The sequence below is a fragment of the Mytilus galloprovincialis genome, chromosome 12, assembly GCF_965363235.1.
Source record: "Mytilus galloprovincialis chromosome 12, xbMytGall1.hap1.1, whole genome shotgun sequence".
Taxonomy (NCBI): domain Eukaryota; kingdom Metazoa; phylum Mollusca; class Bivalvia; order Mytilida; family Mytilidae; genus Mytilus; species Mytilus galloprovincialis.
The window spans coordinates 71,010,065-71,031,689 of NC_134849.1; the positions used below are offsets into that span (position 1 = coordinate 71,010,065).

General features: G+C 31.1%; 1 protein-coding gene across 1 annotated transcript; it reads left to right on the forward strand.

Annotated features, from left to right (window-relative positions):
• The first annotated feature begins 4,539 nt into the window (after positions 1-4,539).
• On the forward strand, positions 4,540-18,558 carry LOC143054713 (26S proteasome non-ATPase regulatory subunit 14). The gene is made up of 11 exons (XM_076227732.1): positions 4,540-4,578; positions 5,711-5,760; positions 6,308-6,382; positions 8,506-8,625; positions 9,494-9,564; positions 11,107-11,257; positions 11,605-11,712; positions 13,943-14,017; positions 15,459-15,584; positions 16,822-16,884; positions 18,395-18,558. Exons 2-11 carry the CDS (start codon positions 5,713-5,715, stop codon positions 18,491-18,493), a joined length of 936 nt encoding a protein of 311 aa, XP_076083847.1. The 5' UTR covers positions 4,540-4,578; positions 5,711-5,712; the 3' UTR covers positions 18,494-18,558.
• The last annotated feature ends 3,067 nt before the right edge of the window (positions 18,559-21,625 follow it).

The window sequence follows — 21,625 nt, forward strand, 5'->3', positions numbered from 1 at the left end:
TATAGTGGGCGCTCACATACATTTTGAATTAAAATAATTCAAATAGTAAAAGAAAAAGAAAAAGAAAAAAAGACACATTTTTTATTCTGTTAAATTATTTCTGTGTCCTGGTCTTGGGTGAAAAGTTTTCCCATTGACAAGCATACTTTCTAAATTATATTGTCAAAACAACCTCTCTTATATGAAAAATGCAACGGCGAAAGACATAAATTACCTTAGCCGTATTTGGCACAACTTTTTTGAATTTTGGATCCTCAATGCTCTTCAACTTTGTACTTGTTTGGCTTAAGAAGAAAAAAAGCTCAAATTTTAAGTTTAGGCTGAATCTAGATAGTCATCTTTGATTTTTTTTTATAACTTTTTTAAATCAACATGGACTTTCATAAAACTCTACAGCTATTTCATTTATATATTGATCTTAAAGAATGCCAGGTTGATTGGTAGTTTGGTGTATTGCTGTCATTCTTATGGATTTAATAAAAAGGTTTAAAAAAAATCAAATTTTCAGTTTAGGCTAAATCCAGATAGTCATCTTTAAATATTTTTATAACTTTTTCAAATCAACATGGATTTTCATAAAACTTTACAGCTATTTCATTTATATATTGATCTTATAGAATGCCTAGTTATTTGGTAGTTTGGTGTATTGCTGTCATTCTTGTGGATTTAATAAAAAGGTTTAAGAAAAAGCTTAAATTTCAGTTTTTGGTTATTTCAAGATAGTCATCTTTCATTTTTTTCATAACTTTTTCAAATCAACTTGCATTTTCATCAAACTCTACTGCTATATCATTTTTATATTGATCTTACTGAATGCCAGGCTGTTTAGTTCTTTGGTGTTTGCTGTCATTTTATGAATTTAGTTAATAGGTTGAAAAAAAGCTACAATTTTAAGTTTAGACTAAGTTCAGATGGTCACCTTTCATTTTTTTTATAACTTCTTCAAATCAACATAGATTTTCATATAACTGTACAGCTATCTCATTTATATATTGATCTTAAAGAATGCCAGGTTATTTTATAGTTTTGTGTTAAGCTGTCAAAAAAGGCTGCATCATTAAAGTCAAAAACATGTCTGCCTATATTTGCTTAAAAAGACCATATTAAATTTCTTTTTTGAAAAGTAGAATAGATAAAGGGACATTAATATTTGAACTATAAACATGTTCTGTTATTAGGACAATAATTAGTAATTCAGTATATGATAATATGTTTACTAGTCCAAGAGTTATTGTCCCTTAATTTAAATTATTTCCTTTATTTTAAATCAATATTGTATTTGAGGCTGTACATATAATTAAAATCAAATCTGTACATGTATATTCATACTGGTTTTGAAAATCAGTAAAATGTATGGTTCTGATACACACATAGATATATACATATAGAATTAACTAGCACATTTTAAATTTTGTATAAACTCAATTCTTTGATTTCAAGACATAAAAATTTAAAAACTTAAAAATAGAAAAAGAACCTAAATCATGTTTGATTGTCTTAGAGTTTTAGAGGGGCAAGGACTTTTTTTATAGATTTTTTTAGATGGGCAAGGACTTTTTTCAGAATTTAAAAGGATGGGCAATAACTTTTTTAATGAAACAATATTAAGAATGCACCGGACCATCCATCTGATAAATATTGAACGGTCCCTTACACCACTGGCACGATGCCACAGCTGGAGGACGATTTGTTCCTGTGGAAATCACCAGACCAGCAGTCAGCGTGTTGACATGAATGTCAATTATATGTTGTTTTTTTTTTTATTTACTGTTTGCAAAAGTATGAATTATTCAAAGTACTAAGGATGTTCTTATCCCAGGCATATATTTTCTTACGCGTCTTATCCCAGGCTTATATTTTCTTACGCGTATTTGGCACAATCTTGGAATTTCGGGTGCTCAATGCTTTTCGACTTTATTTTTTTATTTTACTTGTTTGGTTTTCTAACTATTTGAACCCGAGCGTCACTGATGAGACGAAACGCGCGTCTGGTATATCAAATTATAAGTCTGGTATATCAAATTATAAGCCTGGTACCTTTGATAACTATTGAATCCTTTCTTTCAAAAAGATGTCAAATTTATCAAGCTCTACTTTTAGAAAATATGACATCTTCAAAAATACCAGTCACATCAGGTGTCCCACTTGGTACATTGATATGACCAATATTATTCTTAGTCTACCTCAATAATCTTCCAGACAATTCAAACAAATCCGTATCAGACTTTTTGTAGGTGACAGAATAATCTACAGACAAATTTAATTATTACACGACTGTCTCGAGCTTCAAGAAGCTGCTATAAAATGAAATCCCAACTACAACTACAACATACATGTCCATATATTAGAATCAGTACGACATGCAAGGTACTTTAATGTGCATCGCAATTTCAGCAGATTTAAAATGAAACACTCACATTCAACAAGCAGCCACGAAAGCTAATAAATCCTAATGTTTCATCGACAGAATCATCTCAAATTTCATTCACAAACAATTGAAGAAATAGTATATCAAACTCTTATCAAACTAGCTATAAAACCAGTTTCGATTCATAAATTTTTGCAAAATAAAATGCCTGTACCAAGACAAAAATATGACAGTTGTTATCCTTATCGTTTGATGTGTTGGAGCTTTTTATTTTGCTATTTGATTAGGAACTTTCCGTCTTGAATTTTCTTCGGAGTACAGTATCTTCGTGATTTTACTTTTTATAGGATCCAACGTTGATCACTGTTGTACTATATGTAGATATAAATAACCATATACAAATGAAAAGATAAGATCATTAGAAATGAAACTCTTATCAAACTAGCTATAAAACCAGGTTCTATCCATCATTTTCTGCATAATAAAATGTCTGTACCAAGTCGGGAATATGACAGTTGTTGTCAATTCGTTTGATATGTTTGAGCTTTTGATTTTGCCATTATAGGATCCAACGTTGATCACTGTTGTACTGTATGTACATATATAACCATATTCAAATGAAAACATAAGACCATTAGAAAAGAACTGAGACGGTCGTCTAGGTATGCATACAAAAGACATCACAACACCAGTAGTGTGTCTGAGATGTTAGACCATGAATTGGCAAAATCTCCAAGAACACCGTCTAAGAACTAAACTAATAATATTCCACCAAATAGGAAATGAAACTATGGCAATTGCATCACATGTTTTTTCTACCCCTTGAAGAGTTTACCTTAGCTGTGTTTGGAAAAACTTTACGGAATTTTGGGTCCTCATTGCTCTTCAAGTTTGTACTTTATTTAACCTTCACGTTTATTTAATTTTTTATTCTGACGTCACTGATGAGTCTTTTGTAGACAAATGCGTGTCAACCGACCCGTTAACGTTAGTATAATAGTCCCAGGTAAAATCTAAAAACAAAAGAGTATATATTGCACGAGTTTGCGCTTGTAATATATCTTCTACGAGGGACAATATTCCCCAATATTCATGAATAACCCTTTTATTGTATAGCATAATATTTGAATTTAAAAATTAATTTAAACTAAGATTTTGTCGTTGAAGACGTCATGAATTTTGAAGATTTATTGCGCTAGTGCAATATTGGAATTTATTGCATGCTAACTTTTGGTTACTTTCTGTTGGAAATATATATTGCTATGCAATAAGTATAGATTATTACATGGCATTTTTCATATCAGACCCTTTATCGGCCCAAGGTTGTGATATCAGCCCAAGAGCCGCAGGCTCGAGGGCTGATATCATGAACGAGGGCCGATAAAGGGTCTGATATGAAAAATGACATGTAATTATCTTTTTATCATATACTTAAGCAGAAGATATACAGACAAGAACTATTAAAATTTAATTTTGTTTGTCTTTGCCCTTTCAGAAAATATTTACAGACAACCAAAACAAATTCTTTACTTTAATTGTTTTATTGAAAAAAGAAAAAGCATTTTATTTGGTTTTTTTTTTATGTTCTTTAATAATATTGTCACCTCATTTATGTCTTTCAAAACAAGTTTAACTTAATTCATTTTTGCTCCTCAACTATTTTGGGAAAAGTCTTATCGCTCAGTGCCGTTTTCCGCGTTCTGTTGTTTCAATCAAATTTACGGAAATGCACGAAGTTGCATGTGATAAACGTCACGGAAATCAACGGAAAGGCATGTGATAACATTCCGGAAGCAGTCAATAAAGGTACCTTTATCAGCCCGCTTTGAAATTCTTAAGAATCTGGTCAATAAACTTAGTAATCCTTTCATAGCCTTTTGATATTTTCAAATGTTATTGAACTGTAAAATTTTAGTGATATTCTATACAAGTATATGATAAAACAATATATTCATTATTCATGACTAAATAAAGTAAAAACTATAAATTTTTGTGATTTTAATTTTTGATAATCTTTATTTTGCTAATGTTTATTAACATGCAAAACTTTAATGTACACCCTGGAAAGTAAACTTTAATTCTGATTGTTTTTTTGTAGCCGAAGAAGAAATATAAAATTATAGCATAAGCGAAATCACGGAATTCCAATCTTAGCCTTACCGTGACTTGTTTTCTGTTTATACTTGATTGCATTTCCGGTCGGCATTTTGGTAAGAGAAAAATTGAAAACAATATTTATATATGTAAAGCCTCCATTTTTGAACGTTATAGAAACTGAAAAGTATAATTTCACATAGAATCAATAAAAGCGTGTTCCCATCCGACATAAAAACTGTGTCTGCTCCGAGGTGTTAGAATAAATCAATGTTTTTAAAATCTTCATGAACAAAAACGATTTTTTGCACTGTCATTCACAACCAAAAATGAACTTGTATACGTTGTAGAACCCAAATTAGGATGGAGCACTCATCTTTTCTTTATTTAAGTTGTTTTAGTTGGTGGTTTGAAGAGTTTCATGAATAACACATGTTCATACAAGCCAACTTGAGAGTCTTCATCTTGAATTTTGTTCATCCATCAGCATCGGGTTGATCATGGGGAGTCTGACCATGGGTGATAAGATCCTGTCTTGTTTTGCCTTCAGCAGATTGGTCCCTCAAACTACACAAATGAATTTTATTTTTACAGGACATTCGGTCTGGTAAACATCAATGAACATAAAACAACCTAGCTTTATAACCAGACCGAATGAAACTTTACCAGACCATTTTTTTTTTTAAATCTAATTGTACATGTATATTATCTGACAAAATACAACAAACTTATGACTTGTTGTGCCCTACTCCTCTCCACATATGCACCCAAAAAAAATCATGTGACAACAGGGTATATACATGTATAGTCCGAGATTACTCTGACGTCCAACGGCTGTTTTGCCAGACAAGCTGGGGCCGTGAAAAGTCAGAGCTTAGTCATTATTACCAAATTATTTACCTTGCATTTATATGCTTTAAATTTGACAAGAAAATAAAATGAAAAAAAAAATGTGTTTACATTACACACTTATGGATTAACCATCAATTAAGCTAATTATCAACTAGTGTCTTATAATTTCAAGACAATATATACCTTGAAGGAAACAAAGGGATTTGTTAAATTAGTTATAGCTAGACTGCTAGAGGTTACAATCCATCATATAATGTGTGCTTGGTTTATGAATCTATCTTAAAAAAAGGATGAAGTTCAACTAGTACTACAACTATAGACAAACATGAAAAAGGAAGATAGCAGTTCTCTAAATGCAAACTTTAGCTTTAATCATGTTGATCGTTTTGATTTCAGAAATGGACAGACTACTCAGATTAGGTGGTGGTATGCCAGGACTAGGCCAGGTATTACTATATATGATTCTAATGCAACTTCATATGTAACATTCATTTTGACTGGATAACATCTCTAATTTTTATGGCATCATTTCACACAACTGATGCTTTAGTTTAAACAGTATTTATTAATGAAAAATTACAAGATATATATGACAATGTTACATAAAGTTCAAATATGGGATTCGGCAACAAGTTTGGAAAAACTTTTATAAATCCGTCTCCCTGATGCTTTGAAAATGTATGCCCAAGTGCAGACAAAGTATCACAGATTTTAGATGTATGATTTGACATTGTTTGCTGTCAGTTTCATAAGAATAAAGATAACAATATTGTATTTTAGGATCAACAGCATCAATTAGTGATTACCAAAATACCTAATTGTGACCATCAAATCACCAATTGAAGCCGTTAGAGCTTAAAATACAATACAGTTATCTCTGAAATGGCTGTACATTGTACATATTTATTAGCATACATTTTATTAATCCACGTCACAAATCTGCTACACACATAACAAAAACAATCTCATAATGTATGTTTTTATAAATTCCAGGGTGCCCCTCCATCAGATGCCCCTGCAGTAGACACACAAGAACAAGTGTACATATCATCTTTAGCTCTGTTGAAGGTAAATATAACTTCTATACAGTACTAACATAAGGCCAAATAAAAATATATGTGTGGTTCCAGTAACCCAACCGACCCTAGTTAAAAAAAAAACGACCCTAGAACTTTTTTTTTCATTTCTGACAAAATAAATTTTCAAACGATTAAATTTTGAGGATTGTGAATTAAAATAATTAAATTCATAGATTTCTGTCATCTGAATTTCCATCACAAGTATCTGTTATGGCTAAAATGCAACAATTCATAACAAAATGCAACAAAATTAACTAAAAACGTACCATGACTGTTTATTTTACAACCAAACACATGTAAAAATGGTGGACTTCCGGTTGGGGCGTGTATAATACTGGAAACAATTTCGGTTAACACACGATTTTTTTCTGGATTTTGACATTCAAAAATTAATATAAAAAAAAAAAAATGCCGACATAAAGACCCTATTTTCTAAAAGTATGTAACTGGAACCACACATATATTTTTATTTGGCCTAAAGTAGATTTATAATTTTACAACATTGTATTTTGACAATGGAATGCTGTAATGTTTGGCATAGTGTAGTGTTTCCTGCAGCTTTTAAAAAGGGCAGGGTAATTGTTAGCTCAGAGGGCACATTAAGCGTGATGGACAACAATTTTAGGGCACTTACTTAATATAAACAGGCAATTTCTATAAAATAGATTCATTTAAAACATACTAGTTTAATGCTATAAAAAGGACATATACATAGAGTCTGTAATCAATCATTAAAACAAATTGTTAAACAAGAAAAAGTGTTTAAAACATATATATGAAATATTTAAAACAATAAACACTATTAAAAACAAAATCAGTTCTTTAAAATGTTTAAAAACAAGAAAGAACTATGTCATATATATAAAAATATTGCTTTGGTCATATCAATTGTCATTGACAAATCCTCCTTTTTTTCCCCTAAAAAACAGGTTGATACATTCCCTGATATCCAAATCATCTATTGATTTGGTATTTGCTGACACTAGAACAAGATTGTTTACAGTTCACACATTCAGTCTATTTTTGCCTCTTTGGTGCTGAAAATAAATAAATTACACATAAAACAAGAATATCTTAAATAATCTGGAAGTTTTTTCATAAATTGTTCCTTTCTTAAAATTAATTCAAATTAAAAACTGAAGAAGTAAATTTAAAAAAAATAATTTGATGAAAAAATGAATTAATTGAAAGTAATTAATATGCAAGTAATTTCATGAGATCCTTGGCCTAACTCAACTTTAACCTTAAATTATTTATCCCTTTGACAAAAGTTTATTTTTACCCCCGTACTAACACCGTTGCAAGTGCGTAACTATTTTGTAATAAAGATCTACAAACCTTTGAAAAAATGATAAAAGCTTTCTGCATTTTGCTGCCTGTTTCTCATTTTCTTCCTCACGTTTTCGCTTCATCCGATTTGTTGATGGCATGATTAGTATCTGTATTCACTATTCAATCTATTGCAGTTTGCTAATCAGCTGATTACGAAATCGATTACAAAATGGGGTCCTAGTGAACTTTTGTTTACTTTGAAGGGATATAACTCGAGCGGTATTCATAAAATATGTCTTTCAGTACTGGTTGTTAATTACGACGATAAAGGCATGGCGTCAGTAATTTCGACAAAATTAGGGCAGGGCGTCGAGAAATCGCGGCAGGGCGCCATTACACGCCAAAACCACCTGTAGGAAACACTATAGTGGCAGACTTTGGTGAATGATGTAGACATGTCGTTGATGTCAATGTTGAAAACAGAAATTAGAAACAAGAATCACCTGAATTTTAATACAGATATTGTATTGAATGTAAACTTTTCTGAATACAGTTGACAGTCAGGCTGTGACAACTTTCTTTGTACATGTTTTCAAAATAGAATATTGTACCAATGAAACAGCCATACATGTAAAAAAAATGCTTTGAGAAATATGAATAAATAGTGGGGTATAACTCGATGAAACAGCAACCAACAGTGTGTGTCCAGTAATAAATTAGTGTCTTTAAATATATCAACTCTTCTCTGATAATCATGATGATGGTTGAAAAAAAATACATGTCTGAGGTGAAAATATAATAAAACATCTGAATTAATAATTTCTCAATATTTAATTACAGATGTTAAAGCATGGTAGAGCTGGTGTTCCCATGGAAGTTATGGGTCTGATGTTGGGAGAATTTGTTGACGATTACACGGTCAGAGTCATTGATGTGTTTGCTATGCCTCAGTCAGGAACTGTAAGTATTAAAAGGATACCAGTCTAAAAAGAAAAAAAAACAGTTGGCTAAACCATACCTATCATAAACTCTTTTGTCCGAAGGATGACAACGAACAGTGTCAAATTTAAAGCAATTGCAGGACAACTTAAGGGAGTTCGCTACTCAGTTTCAAAATAATTAGCTTTTCAAAACACTAGTTTATATTGATAGAGGATTAAAAAAGAATCAAAAGAGCAAAAAAATATAAAGGTCAATGTGCTTGTTTTAGAGATATTAGCCATTGAAATTTTGGCAGGAAAATATTCTCTCTTGACTTTTCATAGCTTTATCATTGACAAGTTTAAGTTCTCAAAAACTATCAAAAAATAATTAAAATTTTATAAGACTTTTACAGATGGCTTATTATTCATGTAAAAGATTTATAAAAAGAAAAATGGGGGTCAGTGGGCAATTTTTTTTAAGGCATTCTAATGGATAAAGCCAATGGATACCGAAAATCTGACAAAATTCTCAAAACATGACAATCAAACTTCCTTAAGGGGGTTCGCGGGTCTAAATCATTTATATAGGATGTCTCTATATTTTTCTATAAGAGTTTTTTGTCTCACTAATTTTCTACTATTCATAAAAAAAATTTGGGCAGGAAGATACAGGCAAATATTATACTGCATCATTTTACTTCAAAGTTCTTGTTATTGTAGATAGAAAACAGTTTGATGACAAAATAACCAATTGAATTAAGTATAAAACATACTAAGATGTTACAAATGATATAAATAGTCCTAACAATTCACAAAATAGGCATTTGTTTCCTTCCTCTTTGTGTAGATGAGTATGTAGCAAGGGAGATAATTCATTAACTTTTTATGAATTGTTTTTTACACAGGGTGTAAGTGTAGAAGCTGTAGATCCAGTATTCCAGGCCAAGATGTTGGACATGCTCAAACAAACAGGAAGGTATTGTAGACTTATAAATAAAGGTCACGTTTCTATAAATAGGCTATGTCATAAATTTTCTGAAAATTTTGAATACAACTTTGGCTTGTTGAATATTAACTGAAAAAATTATGCATTTATTTCTTTTATTTTCTGTTAAAAACTAAATGCTAAAACTATTGAAACCTTTTTATTATACAACAGCGAAAATTAAAAATTTTTTGGTCGTATATTGGTATGATGTTGGCGTCGTCGTCCGAAGACATTTGGTTTTCCCACTATAACTTTAGTATAAGTAAATAAAAATCTATGAAATTTAAACACAAGGTTTATGACCATAAAAGGAAGATTGGGATTGATTTTTGAAGTTTTGGTCCCATCAGTTTAGGAATAAGGGGCCAAAAAAGAGCCCAAATAAGCATTTTTCTTGGTTTTCTTGGTTTTCACACACAATAACTAGTATAAGTAAACAGAAATCTATGAAATTTTAACATAAGGTTTATGACCACAAAAAGAAGGTTGGGATTGATTTTGGGAGTTCTGGTCCCAACAGTTTAGGAATTAGGGGCCAAAAGGGTCTAAAATTAAACTTTCTTTGATTTCATCAAAAAATGAATTACTGGGGTTCTTTGATATGCCAAATCTAACCATGCTAACCGTGTATTTAGATTCTTAATTTTTGGTCCTGTTTTCAAATTGGTTTACATTAAGGTCCAAATGGTCCAAAATTAAACTTTGTTTGATTTTAACAAAAAATAATACTTGGGATTCTTTGATATGCCGAATCTAAACATGTATTTAGATTTTGGATATTGGACCATAATAGGTAAATGTCCAAATTAAAATTGTTAAGTTTAAGTTCTTAGACCACATTCATTCTGTGTCAGAAACCTATGTTGTGTCATCTATTTAATCACAATCCAAATTCAGAGCTGTATCAAGCTTAAATGTTGTGTCCATACTAGCCCCAACTGTTCAGGGTTTGACCTTTGTGGTCGTATAAAGCTGTGCCCTGTGTATCATCTGATTATTCCTTGTAATCATTGCCAAAAATGTGGCAACAATTTGAACTAACATTTTGATGTGAAAACTAAAATAATGTTGACCAATAGTCAGTTTTGAATCTGATTGTTTGTATATATTATTTCTGTGAAATAAATAACTGAACTTAATTAAATATGATTTATTTTCTATTCATTTTTGGACACTTTTTTGTTTTTTGTTTACATAAATAGTTTAATATATAAAAAGTAAAAGAAAATATAAAAATTATTTTATCAGACACAAGAATATAAAAAAGAAGATGTGGTATGATTGCCAATGAGACAACTGTCCACAAGAGACCAAAATGACACTGAAAGCTAATGACATTAACAACTATAGGTCACCGTATGGCCTTCAACAATGAGCAAAGCCTATACCGCATAGGGAGCTATAATTTATGTAATAATGTATGAATGCATATAATATGTCATGTTTACCATATATATTTTTCAACAACTTTGTCTTTGGAGCATTGTAGCAATGGTAGGAGACAGTGTAATATTACCATATTTTTTTCAGACCAGAAATGGTAGTTGGTTGGTATCACTCCCATCCAGGATTTGGTTGTTGGTTGTCTGGTGTAGATATTAATACACAACAGAGTTTTGAGGCTCTGTCTGAGAGAGCTGTAGCTGTTGTGGTTGATCCCATTCAGTCTGTAAAGGGCAAGGTCAGTACACACAACAGTATGTTGAGGCTCTGTTAAAAGTTTTAAGTTGATATAACCACAAGTGTAATGATGATTCACATTACATAACACAAATGGATCATTCACATAACACAATACAGAACAATGATTTACATAAAACAATTTACAATTAGGACTCACAAAACACAAGCCAGAACGATTTTTCAATTATCACAAGACATAACATTGATTCAATTATCACAAAACTGAATGATGATTCACGTAACACAAGACAGAACAATTATCAGCATTACACAAGACAAAAACTGATACGGAGTACTGTTTTATGGTTGAGGAAAGATCTACTTTGAATAATACTGATTTTGTAGGTTGTAATTGATGCTTTTCGATTAATCAACCCAAACATGATGGTATTAGGACAAGAACCAAGACAGACGACATCAAATCTAGGTCATTTACAAAAACCATCAATTCAGGTATGTATATATCATAAGGCTAGCTTTGATTGAAGTCAATAAATTGGTTTTGCCATAGATTTTATAAGATTCAGGAGACTTTTGTACTCTTAAATTGGGAAATATCATTTTACCGTTTTACTGTGATATATGATAAGATAAAATTGTTGATTTTACATACATTCATTATTTCCAATTTATTTTAAACTTTGATGAAATCAAACAGCGGACACTTAGGTATGCTGTTTCCAGCATTGGAGTTACAGTAGACTCCACCTAATTGGATATCGGCTAAACGAATATATCGGCTATTGTAATATTATTTCAAAACACCAAACCCTTTCCTATATGTTTAATGTTAATTTTATCGTGTAATCGAATATCGGATATAAGAATATATCGGCAAATCGGATAAGAATATTCAGTTAATTTGGTTAAAAACCATGTACAATCAGATATTTTCAATGTTTCTCTGACAGGAAATAGACCCGGAAGTTACGAATTTGCAACCTTGCAGACAAGAAGATTTTGTTTTTATGCCCACCTACGATAGTAGAGGGGCATTATGTTTTCTGGTCTGAGGCTCCGTTCGTCTGTGCGTCCATCCGTCCATTCAGGTTAAAGTTTTTGGTCAAGGTAGTTTTTGATGAAGCTGAAGTCCAATCAACTTGAAACTTAGTACACTTGTTGCTTATGATATGATCTTTCTAATTTTAAAGTCAAATTAGACTTTTGACCCCAATTTCACGGTCCACTGAACATAGAAAATGAAAGTGGGAGTTTCAGGTTAAAGTTTTTGGTCAAGGTAGTTTTTGGTGAAGCTGAAGTCCAATCAACTTGAAACTTAGTAAACTTGTTGCTTATGATATAATCTTTTTAATTTTGAAGCCAAATTAGACTTTTGACCCCAATTTCACGGTCCACTAAACATAGAAAATGAAAGTGGGAGTTTCAGGTTAAAGTTTTTGGTCAAGGTAGTTTTTGATAAAATTGAAGTACAATCAACTTGAAACTTAGTACATATGTTCCCTATAGTATAATCTTTCTAATTCTAATACCAAATTAGATTATTACCCAATTTCACGGTCCATGGAACATGGAAAAGGATAGTGCGAGTGGGGCATCCGTGTACTTTGGACACATTCTTGTTAATAGATAAAAAGGATCTATTTCTTATTAAATTGTTGTCTTTATTCATTGTTTACCTTTGTCATGTGAATTAGATGCCCTTTTACTTCAAATGGTTTGAATCTATTTATAAATTATACAAGACTGAGTTGACAAGAGCAGTATGTTCCTGTTGGGAGAATTTTGATTAAACTCTAAATGCTCATAGAATGAGAAATATAATCTAAACTGAATGTACCTCCTTCTGAATAATTTATTGCAATATAAATATAAATCCCTTTTACAAGAGAAATCTGACTTTTGTCAGAAATATTTTTTTCACATGTGCAAAGGTAATCACGTGTGGCGGCCATATTGGTTTGTTTACAAATTTGTGAAGAAGCCTCTAGAACCATGACCTAAACATAAATAGTCTTCAGAAAACGTAAACGTTATGCAATACTATTTTATCAATCATGATAATTTTCATAAATTTAAATTTGATAATTTAAAGAAATAAAATTATAACAATTACGATTTTAGATTAGAGATTCTACACAGACATGCTTTCATCTATTTATAGCCAAATTAGTTTACCTGTGTGAAAATGTAAATAATGGATATTAATTTGTTTACTAAACAAATAAAGACAAACTATGGATGGAAGATAATAATTCACATAAATATTTCAGGACATTTGATTTATTAATAAATATAGGATTTAAAAACTGCAAGTGCAAACAATTTTAATCATTACATAATCAGCTGATAATTTTTTACGCAAACTTCCTGGTGATGTAACTGATAAAAATCACTCCATCAATCCTCCATCCCTTTCACATATTAAGCAATTGATAGGGTTAGTAACATCTGGGGATTAGATCTACTCATTATTGCAGAATATTCAATGAATATACATTCATCATCTAATTGAATATATCGGGTAATCGGATATTTTTAGCTGACATTTGGGGTATCCGATTGGCCGGAGTCTACTGTATCAACAATTAAAGATGATTACAAAAGCTACAAACAAAAGGCCATTATTAAGACCTTCTTAGGTAAATGGTGATACAATGAATTGAGTATTAAATTCACATGATCTCATATATATGTCATACATTGCTGTATTTATATTTTGTAGGCATTGATTCATGGACTAAACAGACATTACTACTCCATTGCCATTAACTATAGAAAAAATGAACTAGAACAGAAGGTTTGTTAACTTCTCTATAGTACTAAAGGAAGAGACCGATTTCATTGTGCAGCAACTCCTCTGAAACCATACAAAGTCAGAAATGTTTCTGATATAAATTTAGTGTTTGATACTTCCTAAAGGAGTAGGTCCGGTAAGGACCGATTTTGGCCTCAAATTTCAGGTTCATCTGACGAAAGATTTTGACCACTTTTTAAACACTTTTAAGTGTCTATTTCATAGGATTCAATTTATTTATGTGAAAGATTTTAACTTATTTAATCATAAAAAATAATCCGATTCAAGCTCAAATATGAAAAATCTACCAAATATGTGAAAAAATGTCACTTTTCAGATGGTTTTTGTTGAAAACGAAAGTGGCCGCATTCGTGTTCATCCTAAATCTTTATATATGTTATGTATTATCATCAAATACAACTATTTTGGATGAACACGAATGCGGCCACTTTCGTTTTACACGAAAACCGTCTAAAATTTAACTAAAATGCTGGAATTGTAAAGATTTCAGTAATTTAGCATGACTTAATGGTGCTAGTACCCAATATATGTGCATTGTATTGTCAAAAACAGCCCATATTTATGTAGCAGAACCATTCTACTATCCAATAAATAACTAAAAGTTTACATTTTAACAATTTTGTAAAACTGCTATATTTTGGGGCCAAAAAGGGGTCTTACTGGACCTACTCCTTTGTCTTTGAAACAACATTTTGTCCATGGAAAACATCAATTTTTGAGAAAATATCCTATTTCATAGACCATTATCGATTCATGTCTTATACACTTTACTGCATGCTAATATAAGTTGACACAGCCCGAACAATTTACAAGCTCTTTGTTTCAACACTTGCCCAATTCTGAATTATTCTGTGATTTCGATGCATCTTCTAGTATTAATAAAAGGAGAATATGGGTATACATGTTTTGCAACCCAACAACAAAAAAAAGTATAAAAACATTGAGGTTATGAGATAGTCAACTGTCAGGTGTGTAATACAGATAATTCTGTAGTAACTTTTGCTTTTGTATTTGTTTCTTTTAATGGCAGGTCTCTTTTTCACCCTAAAAATAAGATGCTGATTATACCCGTTATCTTTTTATTTCATTTCTCCTGTGTACTATAAATCATTGCTTCCTGAAAATTAAGATGCAAGCTTCATGTGAGCATTCTTTCCCTGTTATATATAAATTCTACCACTGCATTGAGTATGATAAGATATTTATCAGCTTGAGACCGTTATATTTTTAAATATTCAAAATTTAACTGTCGAGAGGGGATAAATATCGTATTACAAGAGATTTGGTAGTGGAATCTGTTTCTCTAATGATAATAAAGCTTAAATTGAGCAAGCTATATATTCATAAACTGAAGAGTTGTGTAGATGGTAGTTCTGTATACGATATAATATGCTTTATTTGTAAATGTATTTGTGTATTGTAGATGTTACTCAACCTACACAAGAAGAGTTGGGTTGATGGCTTATCTTTAGAAGATTATAATACACATTGTACTAATAATGAAAAGACTGTCAAAGATATGTTAGAGTTGGCAAAGAACTATCACAAGGTATGTTCTGGTTTGTGTTCAAAAGAAAATATGTTAGTAAATATGAGTGTAACAGCAAACCAGTCACTATTTGATCTTCAAGGCAAAAATAGAACAGATTGTTTCTTTCCTTTTGTCACTTTCTTTAATAAAAAAATTAGCTAAGTTTCAATAAGTTAAACCTAAGACACAAAATAAATCAATACTTTATAATGAAAAACTGCCATTAAAAATGGGAGATAACTCATGTTTTTTCCAATTTTCTTTATACTTGTTTTTTTTCTAAAAGAGTTTTTTTAAAGATTTAGAAAGTACTTTTCAAAGATACAAATTGTCCATTTCCATGATTAATAGTAGTTATTTTTGCAAAATAAAGTGCAGTTATATTTTAATACAAAATTTTCAAATTATGTACTGTTGCACAAAATTTCAATTCAAGAAAATATATTGTGACTGAGGATACATAATATGTTTTAAGGGTTTAAACAAATCTTTTATGTCCAAAACATTTGATAACTAGATAGCATTTTTCTTATTAGGGCTATTCCAGAAAAAAATGAATGGGGGGGTTGGAAGGCACATTGTATTAATAATACATGGGTGATGGGTATCAGAGCAACTTTCACACTATAATGCACTATAATTCTCAATTACAATTGGATGGGTGGTGGGTGCTGACAAAAACTGCCTTCCAACCCCCCCATACAATTTTTTCTGGAATAGCCCTTATGTTTAATGTCATAAATTATTTTTGCTTAAGTATGCTTCAAAAGATTGAAAGGGAGATAATTAGCATTATTCTGACATCTAAATATTAAACAAACAATTTTTTTTTTTAAAGTCTGAAAGAATCTTAGTTTAAATGAGTGTAAGTTATAGATATATTATACCACTGATTCATGCATACAGAATATCAGGTTAAAACTAGTCTTCAAGAAATTGTCAATTTCCAATTTTTAAGGCCTTGTTGGATGACTAGTTTAAAATATTAATCTACTGAAACTGCAGCTGAGGTTGCAAATTGGATTCTCTAATGTGGCAATTTTAATTTAGTAGAATTTCCAATTAACAGCAAAAGTTGTGGTACTAACCAGGCACCACAGCTTCCTCCACCAAGAAAAACTGCCCACCACAAAATCATTATTCCTGAAAAAAGTTATAAACACACAAAAAAACAATCAAGAAACCATGCCATATTTTGTTAAATTAGCTCAGAAAAATTTTGTAAGTAAATTAAACTGTGATTTAACTTTAACAGGCTCTTGAAGAAGAAGAAAAGATGACACCAGAACAGTTGGCAATTAAAAATGTGGGAAAATTGGTAAGTGTACTGCCTAGTGTTTTTTTAAGATGATTAATCTTTATTGGCAATTAAACCTAGATACTGAACACTAGATATAAAATGGGAAAATGGCAATCTATGTAGTACTGTAAATGCAGAAATTATTGCGTGCATTTATTATTGCCATTTTTCCATTTTATACTAAAATGCGATTTTAATTTTTTATATTCAGAAAAATCCTGCTTGATTTGTATAAAGAATTTCAGAATGCGAGTTTTAATTATTGCGATTATTACCCTTTTGCATTTTTCGCAATAATAAAAACATCGCATCAATATCTGAATTTACAGTATTGGTTGTGTTTGTGAACAATCAATGAATTTCTTGCAGTCCGTGGAGTAAAACCATATGATATAGGTTAATTTATTCGTGTCTTCTACTATGAATTTGACAGTTAAAGAATTTTCTCGGGCTTCACCAAGTCCCTTAAAATTGACTGAAAAAGCATGAAAAGAGTTCTTGATCTTAAACAACAGACTGATATTACAGTTAGAAAATAATTTACTCTGACTTAAGAAGTCTGGTATAAATTATCCTAAATACCATAAAAAAACTAGATGTGTCAAAGCGACATGAATGGCCCCGTCTCAAAAATTTGAAAAATCTGCAATTTTAATAATACATGTGGATACAAACATGATGGTGGTCTCGCATATCAAAAATCAACAATTTTTTAAGTTGTAAACCCTTAATTTTGGAAAAAAATAGCTGAGCGGAACAAAACTTAAACTTGATCTGTAACTCATCATGGTTAGCACACATACCAAAAATCAGCATAATATCTGAAAGCATATAGAAAAAAGGTCTGTATATCTGTGATTTTCAAATATTTATACAAGTCCAAAGCCCAATATTACAGCAAAAATAAGCCGAGCGGAACGAAACTTAAACTTGATCTGTAACTCATCATGGATAACTCACATACCAAATATCAGCCCAATATCTGAAAGCATTTAGAAAAAAAGTCTGTATAACTGTAATTTTCAACAATTTATCAAAGTCCATAGCCTGTAATTTTACCTAAAATTAGCGGAGCATAACAAAACTTGAACTTGATCTATAACTCATCTTGGTTAACTCACATGCCAAAAATCATCCCAATATCTGAAAGCATTTACTATAGAAAAAAAATTTCTATAACTGTGATTTTCAACAATTTTTCAAAGTCCAAAGCCCGTAATTTTGGTCAAATAAGAAGAGCGAAACAAAACTTAAACTTGATCTGTAACTCATCAAGGTTAACTCACATACCAATAATCAGCCCAATATCTGAAGGCGTTTAGAAAAAAACTCTGTATAATGGCTTGTTGCGGAATGACGGAATGACAGAATAACAGAATTACGGAATTTGAGAATTTCAGAATTACAGACAAGGGTAAAACTATATGGCACTAACAACTTCATTGCCATAAAAATCATGATTCTTAAACACCACTCAGATATTACATGTTAGAAGTTGTATAAAAGTTATATATTTTTTTTTTTACAGGATCCCAAGAGACATTTAGAAGAACATGTAGATGTACTAATGACCAAGAATATTGTCCAGTGTCTAGGAGCAATGTTACATGCAGTAGTGTTCAAATAAACTTTTCTGTTATATGTGTTTGATCTGACATAAATTGTAATTTAAATAAAATATATGACAAAAAGGTTAGGAATTATAATTTGTTACAGCTGATTTCATTGAGTGTGTAGCTAAGGGTAATATCTTTGGTTAGCTTGCTTGTTAGCTGAACCAGGAAGTCATTATAAGGTCAGCTATACTACCCTCCTTTCGAAGTAGACTAGTCAAATAGACAAGATATATTGGTTATCTGTTGGAAGACTGCTTCAAGCCGTCAATCCCCAATGGGGTTGACCAGAGTGACATTCCCTCACATCATTCATTTTGTTTTTATAGTGTGGAAAACCCCCCCCAACAAATCTTACTAAGAATGATGAGATGGGGAGACACAAATGAATGAATTGACTTTAAACACTTTTTTACACATTTCCCTTCTGTTTCTCTCGAAATTATCGTATATCGAGCTCTCCTTTACACTATTTACGTTTCTTTTACAATCCGGAAAAATCAGTATGACGAGATATTCTAAATATATCCAACCTACATTATATTTTATAGTGACGTCATTGTTGGAATGCCACACTACGCATAAGCAGGGATATCCTTCACTGGTTATTTAAATCATTCTCGGTCATAGGTCAACAACTTTCAAAGTAATCAGGAAGTCTGAGGGGCTACATGAGATCGAGGAGAGAAACGATCTTTTCCATTTTTTTCTGTAAAACTCTGTTTTGAGAATCTTCCTCCAATTCAGGAGCACCTCAATTTATGAGCTAATTATCCACTAAAATAAACACTTAAAATGTGACATTCAGTATATGATAAGTAGTCTTTCATTAAAACTAAATTTTGTGTACCAACATAATCATTGTAATAGTTACAAAAAAATTACAAATGTTGCATTTTGTAGTTTAAACCTATATTTATTCATGAAATTTTACAAATATTTCAAAATGTAGGATTTGGAAACAAGCTTCACACAGTTAATATCAATCATATTGTTATTTTTATTAGTACCTGTAACCCTGTGATGAGAGATATAACTGGGAACTTTATCAATGGAAATTTAAAACTGAATAGATTTTTCAGTCCTAACTTTCTTAAGAAAAAAATTAACAATTTTAAGAGTACTGTCACAAAAAAATGGAAAATGGCCCTAGCCTACAGTTCAGTCATACACTATTAAGATTTCAAAAATAATTGTAGTTGTTGTTAAATGACAGAATTCAACTAGTTGCATTTTAGATAATTAACTATCAACTTTAATTGAATGTTTAGATTTAGAAGATGCAGATCTCTTCCATTGGTCTAAATTGAATCCTAAACTAAACTAAAGAAACGAAATTACATTAAACTACAATTGATTCCAATAGTGTCAACCTTCCACATGTTCTAGCTGTTCTTTTTTTCATTCTTTATATGAAGACTATCAAAAGATAACCCCCCAAACCCACCCCCAACCCCCACCCCAAAAAATGAAATAGAAACAAGGGCCGTCTTTCCCCTCAGAGCTATTCAGCTCTTTGATTTTACATACATCTTAAATCTATGATGGTCACCAAAACCACAAACCTAACATGGGATATTGTAGAATGTTATCTTCAAGACTTTTTTACACTTGGAATCTGTATCTATAATGGAATCATTATTGTTCTTCTGAAAGTATTTCTTTTCCAAGAGAAAGTGCCAATTTTAAATGGATATAGATATAAAAAAAAAAGAAGATGTGGTATGATTGCCAATGATAGTATGGTATGAATATTGTTGTTTATTAACCAACTAAGTACATTATTGCCAACAAAGACTGTTTATTAAAAATTACATATTTCTGTAATGGCCCTGTTTTTTCTGTAATGGCTCTGTTTTTCTGTAATGGCCCTGTATTAATGCCCAGTTTGTCTGTATTAAGCCCAGTTAGGGTTTTTAATAAAGTTAATAAAATTTAGTTGTAAAGAGTATAATACCTTTTTTGTATTTTATTTTATTTAGTAACCAGCAACCAACATTAAAGAACCATATAAAGGGATCACTGGTCATCCTGTTTTTCAACACATAAGTTCTTTCAACTTAATACCTTGGATATTTGGTATATTTAAAGCTTTATCATGAGTGTGAAGTACAAATTATTTTTTTCAAACAAAATTTTCATTAAAAGAGTAAGAGGATACATCAAGTTGGCAGCAACACATACACAATGTTCAGTTGGTTAATAAATGTATTCAGAAATGGGTGTTTTTATAATGGCCCTGTTATATGTCCTCAGTCAGTAATAATGACTTGTTAAAAATTCTTGTTTATCTGGTCAAGATCTATCTGCCCTGAAATTTTCAGATGAATCAGACAACCTGTTGTTGGGTTGCTGCCCCGAAATTGGTAATTTTAAGGAAACTTTACTGTTTTGGGTTATTATCTTGAATATTATTATAGATAGAGATAAACTGTAAACAGCAATACTGTACAGCCAAGTAAGATTTACAAATTAAGTCAACATGACTGAAATGGTCAATTGACTCCCTAAGGAGTTATTGTCCTTTATAGTCAATTTTTAACAATTTTCATAAAATTTGTAAATTTTTACTAACATTTTCCACTGAAACTACTGGGCCAAGTGCATTATAGATAGAGATAATTGTAAGCAGCAAGAATGTTCAGTAAAGTAAGATGTACACACACATCACCATCACCAAAACACAATTTTGTCATGAATCCATCTGCTTCCTTTGTTTAATATTCACATAGACCTAGGTGAGGGACACAGGCTCTTTAGAGCCTCTAGTTACAGACCTTGGACATATAACAGGGCCATTATAAAAACACCCATTCATTAATACTATAATACAAATGCAAACTGGGAAATATGTGTGTGTCAACAACTTTTAAAATATTTTACAGATGATTTTTTATGCGAACGCAAAAATTGCAAATTTTTTGGTCGTATATTGGTATCACGTTGGCGTCGTCGTCTGTGTCGTCTTCATTCGAATACTTTTAGTTTTTGCACTCTAACTTTAGTAAAAGTGAATAAAAATCTATGAAATTTTAAAACAAGGTTTATGACCACAAAAGGAAGGTTGGGATTGATTTTGGGAGTTTTGGTTCCAACAGTTTAGGAATTAGGGACCAAAAAAGGGCCCAAATAAGCATTATTCTTGG